We start from the raw sequence: 12810 nt of genomic DNA, 5'->3' as shown, positions 1-12810 counted from the left end.
AAACTACATGCACTTACGGTCTTTAGATGAAACGTAAATTAAACATGGCTCACTTCGCGATATCCCAGCATTGCCTCTGCATGTTTTCAGCGTTGGTGTACGGTGCTTTTTCTGGAAGACTTTCTAGTTTTTTCTTGGATTTTTCTGTTTGAGCATAGTCACTTTAAGATGTTTTCTTGTTCATGTGTTTTGTTTGTTGCGGTTGCACCCGATTCAAGAGCCGAATGGCTCACAGGGCTACACCTAATAAATGAAACTGCTGCACACTAATGCAATACCACTTTTGCTCAGTCAATATATTGCACATACATTTCTCCAAACACTGTGCACGCCATGGAAAGGTATTGTAAGTTAAAACATTTTTAAGAAAATGTCAAGTTTATTTTTTTTTAATGAACAAATTTTCAATTTTGAAGTCTCCTCCACAAACATGGGAAATTTAGTTGCGATCTTCCTTGTGCTTTTCGTCGGTTTTTTTCGGTCTGTGGTAAAAACAAGCTAAACATTTTTCGTCAGAATGGGTGGTGGTACGCATATCCCGACAAAACTGGCAACATTTAATGCAATACTTTTCCTTGACGGTATGAATCCTGTACCCCCTTCCCTCTCCCGTGTGCTTAAAGTGCAAGTGATAACTGGTTAATATATAAACTGAGCTAATGTTTGGGGCAATGGTACTAATTCCGAGGTTAGTACCCTATTATCTGTATCTATTGAAAAGCAGTGCTCATGATGGCGGGGTAAGTTGTGCGTGTCCGTCCATCAACCTAGTTTTATTATCCAATTTTTTCGTCACGTTCGCCTTTTAACAGGGCTTTTCAATACATTTTTTGTTATCAAGGCTAACCAGCTCCAACACCAACAAAAGTTTTTGCATTAGGCTACACTAATCTGCAAAATGTTAGATGCAAATTATTTTAACTGCAAGTGCTTTATGTGGAATCAAGTGCAGGTACAAGTAGCAGTGGATTCCAAAAGGTGACCAGGTGTTTATAGTTTCGAATTTTTTTACAAGCTGTTCACATGATTTGCAGCGTTTTGTTTTGCGTATGCAAAGAAACCTGCATGTGTTTAAACAAAGTTGGATATCCTGCATTGGCAGTGGAGCACAAGAACAAATAACAATTGTGTTTAGCAGATTCATGCGAAAATACGTGTATATATTTTTTTTAGAATACGGCTCCAGAATTCAAATATATTATCTTAATTACCAATGTTTAGACAAAGGGGTCGCCAATGTTATGCTGCGAGACTACATGGATTAACGGAGCATAAAACATACGTTTTCGGCTTCATTAACAAATAGTTTATTTGGTACAGGGGGAAATGGTGGAAGCAAAAATATATTCAACATTGCTAACAGCTGACCGCAATGTACCTACACCCTACAGTCAATGCTACACTTATTTTTAAATCAAAACAAAAAAATTAAAATCTCTCCAGATACATGGCATGATCTAATCTTAAGCAGATACTGCAGGTAATACAATGAAAAAGTTGTAACTGTGCAGAATAAAAGACGACGCAATACAGCACACAGATTTTTTTTTTACCTGAACTAGTAGATGCATTTTTTTACGCGAGTGCGCACTCACACAAAATAAAATCTCCCATCGAACTTTGCGAGAACACGTACAGCAGCGCACCATTCATCACAAGCAATAGAAATGTCGGATGCCTTGGCATAAGTTCTACCTGTGCACAGGTGCTGCAAGGATGCTTGTGCAGGTTTTGTCTCAAACCCGTTGACTATAGTACTTAAGAGGTAACACCGTTTTCGTCAGGACATTTGGAACACTGGTCAACAGAAGTTGAACCAGGGGGTGGCTGAATGTGGCTGTCAATCTCCCGCCCGTCATCAGGGGCTGTGTCCACAACATCTAGCCTTGGTTGCCGTTGGAAACCATGTGAATTTGGTCAATGCGTTTCAGCTTGACATTGGTCTTGCCTGACAGTTAAATGGTTACTTAAAAATATACTTAAAAGTGTAAAGAACTAAATAAAAGACTGCAGATTCTGGTGCTATTTTAATTGCCCTGGCTGGAAGACATTAAAAGTTACTACTTGGCTGAAGTAGATGAAACAAACTGAATGAATCATTGCCCACGTTAAAAATCAAAACTCTTAAAAAGATGGCCACTCCACTATTCCACGATTTAGTGGCATGTAAATTAAAACAGCCATTTGTGCATGTGCGCTGTATTTAAACATAAATGTAACAATCTCGAGTTATCTTCATGACAACACCTGTTCAAATGCCAAAGGCTCGAGTTGTATGCTGGTCACCCATGACTGGATGCAAAGTTGTTCAAAGCCCTGCTCTGCAGGCGGGAGATGGCAGAGAGTGGATGACGATTCACAATCCTGTCTCACAAAATGTTGCGCCTACTTCAGTATTTTAGCAGTTACCATCAGGAACAGCTGTGAAAAGCATGATTTTTTAAAAGTAATTTTCTCAAATGATTATGGGAAACGGTCACATTTTTATGACATTTCCTTACAATTATAAAACAGATTCACTTGTAATGTGTGAAGTTGCTAGGCTATAAGCTATCCAGAGCAGCAGAGGGAGAGGAAAAATACTGGCAGAACAAGCTGAAATTTAATTGTTGGCAAAAAAAGTTAATCTATGTACCATGGACTGCGAAGACAAATGATATCTAAAGAAGCTAATAAGCTAAACTATAAAAAAAACTCAAAACCTACCCGTGTGATTTTAACTTTAAAAAAACACACATATATATATAAACACACATTGTTTCTTAAAAATAACAAGAAACAACCATCATAGCCAAGGTGCCAAGTACAAATTTGGAGCATAACAAGTGCCTTTCAATGCGTATACTATGTCATCAATTTATTTGAGATTATTTAACATTAGCAGTGTAGTTTGTTCCTTCGTAGAGATAAATCCACAATGACGCAACGATGATTTCCCTTCATTAACATTTATGATAGAATTTCAAAAAATCCATCAAGAGTTCAATTAGACTAGAGTGACTATATACAACAAGGGGTCTTAATCTTTGATACCACTCTAAAAAAACATATGGCGTGTTTGTGTGTCCATGGCAGGGCTCTCCAACCTTTTTGCGGTAAAGGTGCACACCACCCCAATGGGCACTGGATTGCAGGGGAGACTATATAACATTACACCAATACCCCACTACATTATTGCACCATTGATTAGGGAGCCCTGTGCTAGGTAGGGTACTGCTAATGAAAACACTGAACACCTCAAGACGCAACACATCACTCACTACACCTTCTTCATGGGGAAATATGCTACTGCAAGCAAAGTATTTTTCTATTAGATACACTGTATTTTCGAGAGAAGATTGTGTCAATACCCAATTTCATGCTCTCATTGTAAATTTACACACGTCTTTAAAAACCATGTGTTCGACTTAAAAGTTAGGCAGTGGTCACTGTCAGTATGCTAATAAAAGGTATTATGTTAAATGTACACCCTTTTTTGCTTTTCCCAATAAATACACTGCAATGGGTCTGCAGAGACGCTGCCACGCAGCGGTGTAACTATAAAACAAAACAAGGAAACAGTTTAAAAGTAACCGTCGTGCAACCAATGAAAACTCCCGAGGCCACAACCCCATTGAGGGTGGTAATGGCCTGCGGCGGAGGGCAGGGGGTGTAGACAGGAGAGGTGGGGTGAAGTAGGGAGTGGGAGGGAGGAGAGAAGAGGGGTGCAAATCTCCTAAGACATGCTGGAGCAGCGGACTGATGGCGATCCCATCTGGGTGAGCACCTTGTCCAGCCACTGTAGGGGTCCATTGAGGTGAAGCTCAATCCAGCAAGGGGTGCTGGTCACAGTCTGCCTCCTGCCACCAAAGGTGGGGGGGGGGGGCAGAGAAGCAGAAATAAAGTTACTCCAAGCTCAGTTATGCTGGAATAATGATACTGTTGTGGTAGGATAGGGGTAGGCAACCTCCGGCTCTAGAGACACATGCGGATATTTGGATTCCCCCTTGTGGCTCTTTGGCTGCCCCCTTGTGGCCAGCAGTATATGGCAGGGAATGGGTCACTATAGAGAATGTCTTGGTGACAATAAAATGTACAAACTGTGTTGTTAACAAATAACTAAGGGAGAAATAAACTAAATATATGCAGTTTATTCTATCATCTATTTTGTTTAAGTCAGAATTGGTTTGTCATCTGTTGTATATCTGCTATGTTTGTACATGTATACAAGTTGCTCTGCGTGTGATGTGGCTCTATTTTAGTCAAAGACAAAAACATGGCTCTTCTTCTTTGAAAGATTGGTGACCCCCTGTGCGAGGACGAATCTGCTTGCTCCAAAGTACTCAATGATGCAGCATACTGCTAAGCCTACCCCAGGTGTACTTTTTAAGATACTTCTGGTCTCAATGGGCTATTAAATTAATAATGGTTTATTTATCTACCTAAAATCATCATTCAAGCACAGTGTAAATTTTAATCAAGACTACACCAACGCCTATGAATATTTTCAATAATTAGGAAGTGGTATTCGAACCGACAATTTTTTTTAATTAGTAGGTAGTTTAATATTAAAATGTACACTCACTAAAGCCTCACTCGGTTTACAACTGATGAGGGTCATATGCTGGGTATGCAAGGCCAATTCCTTGTCATATTTCTTTCTCTATGTGGGATGAATCCAGAAACTGAAGAAAACCTCCCATTCAAGATTTTTGTTAAATATATATAGAATAATCTGCCAAACCTACTCCAACAGCACACTATAAAGGCACATAGTTACCCAGCATTTTGGGTCTCACTCCTATGCAGTGCAACACTTCACAATTCACCAACCCCACCTCCGCAATTCACTGGACGAGCGTGCATCACCCCCGCGCACAAGAGCCAAACAAATACGCTGCCTGTTGTGGCATCAACGTACCGATATTCGGCACCCCAGCCCTTGACGAAGCTCATGCGGATGGTGCACATGCGCGTCAACTGGTATACCGCCTCAAAGCCCTGGTTTACAGACTGTGCAAGCAATGCCGCAAACTCCTGGTTGTTGAAGATCTTCAGATTGCAGCCTGCGGGGCAGAGATAACAAAGGAACACAGCCATTATATTCAGCAGCAGAACCTGTTGTTCAAATTCGAAGACAAAAAACATAAAACATCTCTAGTCAAGGACATACGATTATAAGACACGAGTCTCACCTGGCGGAATTTTACATACAGTGGCAGGATGCCACCCATAGCGCTGATTGCAGTTGGGACTTTGCACAAAGATGGCGCTTTCGCTGAGGCACTCCGCAAATACCTCCCCGCCAATGTAGTACAGCCTTACGCCTCGCCCTGTAGGAAACACAGCACGATCCTTCACACACTGCAGGCTGGAAGTGCAAGAGGGCTTGCCACTTTTAATTTTAGAACTCACAACACAAAAATGTGCAGTTCATAAAGTTTTAAACAGGTCACAAGCTGTAAAATTAAAAAAGGCAATAACAGGAAGTTGGCTACACCTAAACAGAAACCCTCCCGCACTCCCCCCACCCCCAAAAAATAACATTTCAGCTCGTGTTATGGGAGAAATGCTAACCAATGTGCCTGCGGGTCATCTCAACCGTCTGATTGCGGTTAATGTTGGAGAGAAGTCCGAGGCAGAAGCGTTCAGAGTTTGAGGGGTCAGTGAATCCGTCCACCGTGAGCGAGGGCTGCGACGCGTGAAAGGTCTCGCCGACGCGCTGGTTCAGCTCGTAGTAGGAGATGGAGCACCAGAACGCTGGCTCGCAGTACGTTACGGGCTGTAGGTCAGCGGATGACACCGAGCCTGGAAAATATCGAGACATGTAGCTCCGCTCAGTGAGGACTTGGGCTACTAGGACCTCAAGCACAAATGAGCATGCACACAATTCACAGAAAAGACCAAAAGCAGTGCTCCAGGGAAATTGAAAAGCCTTTTAGAGACCAAGACATACACTCTGATATTGTTAATCAGTTGCTGACATTACCTTGAACTGAAGTGGCAGGGGACACCGGATTTGGTGAAAGTTCTGCGGGTGAACCTGATGGAAAGCAAAGTAAAACAAACAACTTCAGTACAATACAAAAGACCCAAAGAATATGAATTCCTGCAGTCACGAAAGCTTTAAGATAGAATACAAACTGAAGCAGCAACATGAATGAGTAAAAACACATTGATAAATGCTTGTCAAATATATTTCAGCCAAGTAGAGTTATTTTTACTTACTTGTGTCCATGCTATGGTTCATCTGTTGATCACTTGTTTCCCCATCCTCGCTGATGTAACCAGGAGGAGGGGTTTCTGTTTAAGTAGGCGATGGGGAAAATATAGGGAAATATAAAAAATTAGCACCACATTACCATCATGATTTTGGTGACAAGCGTGTGTAGTCAGGACACCCTGAGGGGAGATTGCAATGTGGGTGGGATGGATGTTGCGGTTGGGCGGGGCCTGTCCGGACAGTTACTCACCAGGTATGTAGTTCCCCTGGGGCTCCAGTCCGACGGGGAAGTTGGTGTTCTCTGGAATTGACGTCGTGTAGTCGTCCAGCTTGGGTAACTCGGCGGGAATGTCTGTGTGTCTCGGCACTAACACGGGAGGCAGCACTGCTTCCACCAAACAACAATAACAAAACAAAAAAGGCTACTTAGAATCCACTCATGACTACCCAGTCTCAAGACTATTGTTGCAAGCTCTCAGCTGCATCGGAACTTGTCACAAACGTGGCAAAATTGGCAAAGCCGCCACAATGAAAACGACCGACATATAACACTGCACAATTTTATAACATTTCTCGAAACATAACTGGCAATCCTGGCCATGGCAATTTGGAATTTGCTTTTAATGTTTACCAGTGATGCCAAATGCCACACTGCTCTGAACAAAATGAGCACTCACCGGGAGTCTCGACGCGCTGGTAGTGGTAGGGGTTAACGCAGACCTCGTCCTTCTTAAGGTGGAAGGCGAACTCGCAGGCGTCAATTGCGTGGAGTTCGTGATGACTGTGCAAGTCTGGCCAGCGCCAAAGCCGGCAGTAGATGACGTGCGGAAGGCCCTTGCGGTGAGACACCTGCAGCCGCCCGTCCAGGGACCTGCCGCCACACGGCACCGCACAGTGGGCCGCACCACAAGGCAATGTTCATTCGACTGCGCAGGGAAGGGGGAACTCTGTTGTGAAGGAGGAGCAACCGCAAGGAAAAAAAACAACCGCCCTGCTCATTTGCTTTCACGAGGAAGACTTTCAGTGCGGGGGACCTCAAGTTTTACAGATGCTATTATGTTGCTCATTGTAACCAACCTATGCATTGGAGAGCAGTTTCAAAGAGGTCATCATCCTTCTAAGCCTTGAGTTTCTTATGAAGATATAAAGTTAGAGCATGCTTAATATTGTTAAGTTTGGAGACCGCTACACTGTTGAAAAATACGAGTTCCACTTTGCCTTGAAATAGTGAATGGTACCGAAATAAAGAAAAGCAAATGAAATTCTAATAAATCAACATGTTAACAGGAGCTGGGATGGCCGAGTGCTTCGGACCTGCATCCAAGACTGCTAGATTTTTTTCTCCATCTCTTTTGTGCACTGTTCCATAAAACCTCAAAAACACTGACTGCATAAACAAGTAAAAAGGCACCATGGTTCACTTTTAATAATCAGACTATAATCTGACCATTCAGATAATAAGGTTACCTATCATTTTATGTGCTCTGATAAATGGCTATTGCCCAAAACTTCACCTTTTAGTTTTGCTTTTTAGGCAGTGTTGTTGATGAATGTTTTTATACAAATGTGGCAGTTTAATGGCCAAATGAACCACAAACAATGTTTATATGTAAATAGAATGCTTTAAAAAGGTTTATTTTTAAGTAAACGTCCGATTGGTCTTGTCCTCACTGCATATAAGGCAAATGAATAAAATCAGTGCACCCGACACCAAACTTCTACTGCAAACATCCTGAAACTGGGCAGGAATGAGGCATAAATAATCCAGCCCTTTTAAAACATCACTATTACATGACTTATGAGTAGGCTGTCTATGCTCTGGATCAAAAAACATAACTTTCAAGCGACACCTTCCTCCATAAACCAACCATCAATGTTGCACCAGAGTGCAATTGAAATTGGTGGTTCGTTTGTTTACAGCAAACTTGGGTTATAGTAGCAAAGATGCAGGGCACTTGCCTCCGACTCCAAGGTACGCCAGCTGAAACACTCTTGTCCCTGTAATGTGTTGAGGAAAAGTTATGACTGCATATGAACTTCATTTATATTGGAGGGGGCTTCTCCATATACATGCAAGGACCACACAATGCAGTTCAAAAGAGTGGTCCTTTGTGTACTAATGTTATGCCCAAAGATACTAGCAATTTGTCTCGCAACCATCAAACTTACTCCTACAGGGTTTCTTAAACTGCTGAGTATGACGTTCAAAACAAGAAAATACATTTATATGCAGCAACATTTAAAAACATTTTGACAATGAGATACTTTTTTTCTAATTTGTCAGTGGTTCCATTATTTCAAGTCAAAAGAATTTGCCCAAGCCACATTTACTCACCCATGGCACAGATTCTATGGCTGATTAGGCAATGAATTAAACACTTGGCAACTTGTTAAAACAATGTTTTAAAACACTTTCAACCTCAGAAGCTAAAGCAGTAGCCATGTGTAGTGCACAAAATCGTTAAAACATACAGTACAAGAATAATTAAATATCACATATACCCATCGTCAGTTTATCTAGGAGGTGTTAATTGCCTCAGTATGTATTTTCAAAGTAAACAACTAAAGGCTTAGAAGGTTGTGATATCAGATGATTGTAAAACATCAATGAGACCACACAGCATACCTGATCCACATCTACAAACGAGGTCTCTGTTGATAACTTGTATGCGTTATCAGGTATGCTCCAAAAGAAAAATACAGTACAGTGTACAAAAAAAAGGTACGAGACCCCAACTTGTTGCATTCCACCTGTGTTGAGGCAGAGGGGCCGTGCTAATTCAAGCTGTGGTCCCTTGTCAAACCCCTACACATGAACCATTACATGTTTTGCAATAGCTGCTCTTTGCAGTCCCCCCCACAAAGCAGGTTTTCCAAAATGGGTTTACGAGTCAATGCCATGTCCCCATAAAATGTTATAGGAACAAAACAAAAGACCACATACTGCTTTGGTTGGCGTTTCTGATTGCAGGGTTCAATTCCTTAACCATACTAGATGTGTTAAATAAAACAAACGTTGCCGTCATCTAAAACGGTATTCGCAAAAATGTAACGTGAAACCATTAACAATGAGCACAAACATTAAACAATGCATGCACTTAAACAAACTGGGGCAATGCATACACTTAAAACTGGTGCAATGCCAACAAAGGCCCTTCACGGTGAACAATACGGCCTAGCTGCTGCAATCACGTTATAATACCAACAAGGCTTCCCCATATTGTACTACATGTTGTGAATGGTAGTGTGGTGTAAAACAACACTCACCGGCCACTCATACTTCAACTCGGTGCAACAGCACGAACAGGGGGCTTGGGGACGACACTGGCAGCTACGGGTGTTTAAATACATGCGCCTCAAGGCGCGGTGACCTCCCCAGATCAGCAGTTTTACCTCTGGAGCTCTAAGATCCAGACTGTTCTGTTTCTCATCCTGAGAAGTGAATTGAATTTGTTTAAAGAAAAATTCGTGCCGAGATTAAGTTAGTTTAAAGGGGTGTAAATTTTACTTGTTACCGAGGTGGAGAAAACAAACGTAAAAACTTTATTTGCCACGTTGGTTATAACTAGGTCTGTGATGGCCAATTATTGCACTGCAGATTTTTTTAATTCTAGAGGTTTTGCAAAACGTGTTAGTTTTAGTATACAAATCTAGAGGTTGTTTTACATGTACCCAGAAGTTTTCCCCCTCAGATGTGACAACACTGGGGCGAGGGATACATACAGGGAACACATGACACACCGCAGGGCATACTCCAACATAGAACGACAAAGCACACAAACTACTCTTTGGTTCTTTCGGGAAAGTCACGTAGAAGGAAAATACATTCAATAATAGAATACGACGATTCGATTATAACACAAGCAGTCGTCATCAGGTAGAACTAAATTTGAGAGAGACAAAACACAGACACGGAGCCACACAGACAACATAGACACTGTTTGTCTATGTTGTGTGTCTCTCTGTGTTGTCTCTCCTCTGCTTGTGTGTCTGTCTGTGTCTCCGTGTCTGTTTGTCTCTCCCGAAAGAACCAAAGAGTAATTCCTGCGGTCACCAAAGCTTCTAATCAAGTTTAAAGCACATACCTTACACAGGACACACACTCCCGAACAGAAACGCACACACACGTCACATACAGTATAAGAACCACATACCCACTCCCTCTCACAAATCACACACGACTTACAGGACTAGTAAATAAACACAAGGCACACAGGGAAAAACGGGGCGCGCAAACAACGCACACGGACGTGCAAAACAAAGCGGACACACGCATGACGCGCACAAACACACAGTACACAACATACACCGTGCAGGACATCGTGTGGTCTCTAGAACAGTGTCTTAATGTATTTTCTTCTCCCTCGAAAGCCACCCACCGTGAAGGCACGTCAGTCTGTTCCGTTAAGAGGTACAAAACGGTACGAGACAACGGCACGGCGAGCTTCACGCACATCAGCGGCGGCGTCATCGCACAAAACTTCAGCTTCCATCTAAAAAAAAACCTCCTCTCCCCTCGCAAACCACGCACACAACTTCTGTTCGACTCACTCACAATGAACAAAACGCCAAAACAGAAACAACAAACGCTGTTCATTTCCATTTCTAGCGACCAACAACGCGGTTGTTTTCGCCACCCCCACACCCCAGCAACATCCCCGGTCTCGCCTAGCTATCCCGGCCGCCTCTCCGGGCACCTCCGCGGGCACAGCTTCCAGGCAAGGCCGAGGCTGCGCGTTCGGGCTTGTAGGCCGCAAGCGGTTAAGGGCCGTCACCGTGCACAGAGCTCCAGTTACCTGGGGATGGTGATGCACTTGGTGGAACTATTCTGCGCGGCGATCGCTCGCTCAAGCTCGTCGAGCTGCCCGCTCTTCTTGAGCTTCTTCACGAGGCTCTTCACCGCCTTCTCGCTCCACTTGTCCTCCAGGCCGCCCGGCTCGCCGCGCTTCCAGCCCAGCAGGCGCTTCACGACGGGCGGCGTGAACGGCAGCATGGACGACATCACAGCCCGCTCGCCGCCGCCGCCGTTCTTCCCACCCGCGCGAGCCCACCTATTGAGAAGTTCAACTCGTTATGTACAACAACAGGAAGGTGGTGTGGTGGTGGGGGAGAACTAAGCAATTCAATTGCGAAGTAAAACAATGTTTTCTTCTAACAAGAGGAGCCCCCCACCAAAAAAACGGACGCTGAAAGGAAAATGAGATCCGGTCTCATCACCGCCCCCCGCCCCCCTGCGACTGCCGCTGCCTGCCGACAGATCCCTCCGCCGCGTGTTTGAGTCGGCACGAGCCTCTTCGCCGCCTCTCGGGCCTCTGCTTTTGTTGGGCACCATTGCGCTTACCAGACAGGGCTCGTTCCGCTAACGAAAAATAATCCCCCCCCCCACCCCGCCCCAATGTATCCCACACTAAGCGCTCTAAACAACAAAGAAAGGAGGCTGTGGGTCGGTGCAAAGCAAATGGATTGATGCCCCCTTTCGCTGCATTGTTTATTTTTATCATAGATGTGACTCTACAGGCCTTGCCCTCCATATTTTTTTTAAATCAGCCCACTCACTGCTGGAGATGAGATGGTGGGTGGCGAACAGGCACCTGATATAAAGTTGTGCGTGTGGGTACTGTTTGGCTATACTTCCCCACGATTTGATGAAAGCCTGCGAGTAAAGCGATGCGGAGGACATACGTACATCGTGCAGCACTCCCGCCTGCAGCCCACAGCGTAGACCCCCGCAAGAACCCGGATTAACCGGTTTATATTGCACCCATCCAAGCATGGAGCGGGCTCAACGCCTGCTTAGCTTCTGATAAGGCGCGTCGAGAGTGATTTGGTCACAAGCCATGAATTGTTATGGAGTTACTCATAGCTGCCAACCCCACACGGTCTACCCGTATTCTTTTACAGGGGAATTGCATTTTCAGGTCCATACGGCATACAGCCATTTCAATACCTGCAATAAAAAAAACATCTCCATCTGTTTGTGTTTCTTCCCTTGTTATGGGACTTTGTTGGGTGAACTTTGAGATTTATAAGGGGCACGGGATGACCAATTAGGGTCTGTATTGGTCTGTAATAAGGTAGGCACTGATACGGGGTGACAGGTATGATGTACATATAGATTCATATTGTGTACATCACGTCCACATTTGATGTGTTACTGAAACAAAACCTCTTAACGAAATACAGTAAATCGACATGATGACTTGTATGACTCTGCTTCATTTTATGGGATAGAAGCGTTAAAATAAGTGCACTAATGTGCATCCAAACAGCATATTGCACTGCACATTGTTATTTATTACGTACTGCTTCTATGTATTAAATTAAGAAACAATGTCAGGTAAACTTTAAGAAGTTACTAGATTATATTGTTATCCTCTGCTGTCGCTTTACCTTTACCCCATAGTATTTATATTCCCCGTGTATTTCGAATGCTCCTTTGGATGCGTGGCAATTAAGGTAACACCGTAGATTATAACTTCCGTAAATCTCTAATTTTGTACTTGGTGAAGTTTTTTGTATTAATTCTAGATTTGAAGCTTTCGTGACTGCAAGGAATCAAATTCTGAGGTTTTTTTGGTAAAGTCACGTAGGTAAAACATCAAAATTAA

The 12810-nt window shown here is 43.3% G+C and overlaps 1 protein-coding gene across 2 annotated transcripts; it reads right to left on the bottom strand.

Moving 5' to 3' along the window:
* Positions 1-2929: 2929 nt before the first annotated feature.
* On the bottom strand, positions 2930-11930 carry LOC144742065 (mothers against decapentaplegic homolog 3). Of its 2 annotated transcripts, XM_078624570.1 has the most exons (11): positions 11889-11930; positions 10999-11253; positions 8162-8200; positions 6880-7073; positions 6453-6587; positions 6208-6282; positions 5969-6022; positions 5557-5787; positions 5175-5312; positions 4901-5045; positions 2930-3839 (listed from the first exon to the last, which is right to left on the bottom strand). In XM_078624570.1, coding segments are annotated over exons 1-11 (1392 nt in total). In that variant the 5' UTR covers positions 11891-11930; the 3' UTR covers positions 2930-3715. The 2 variants fall into 2 exon arrangements, with proteins under 2 accessions (XP_078480696.1, XP_078480704.1); XM_078624578.1 differs by lacking the exon at positions 8162-8200 and having other exon boundaries at positions 11889-11905.
* Between the last annotated feature and the right edge of the window lie 880 nt (positions 11931-12810).

This window comes from Lampetra planeri, chromosome 3 (genome assembly GCF_965212315.1).
Source record: "Lampetra planeri chromosome 3, kcLamPlan1.2.h2, whole genome shotgun sequence".
In the NCBI taxonomy this organism is placed as follows: domain Eukaryota; kingdom Metazoa; phylum Chordata; class Hyperoartia; order Petromyzontiformes; family Petromyzontidae; genus Lampetra; species Lampetra planeri.
This window is presented reverse-complemented; position numbering and strand designations above follow the sequence as displayed.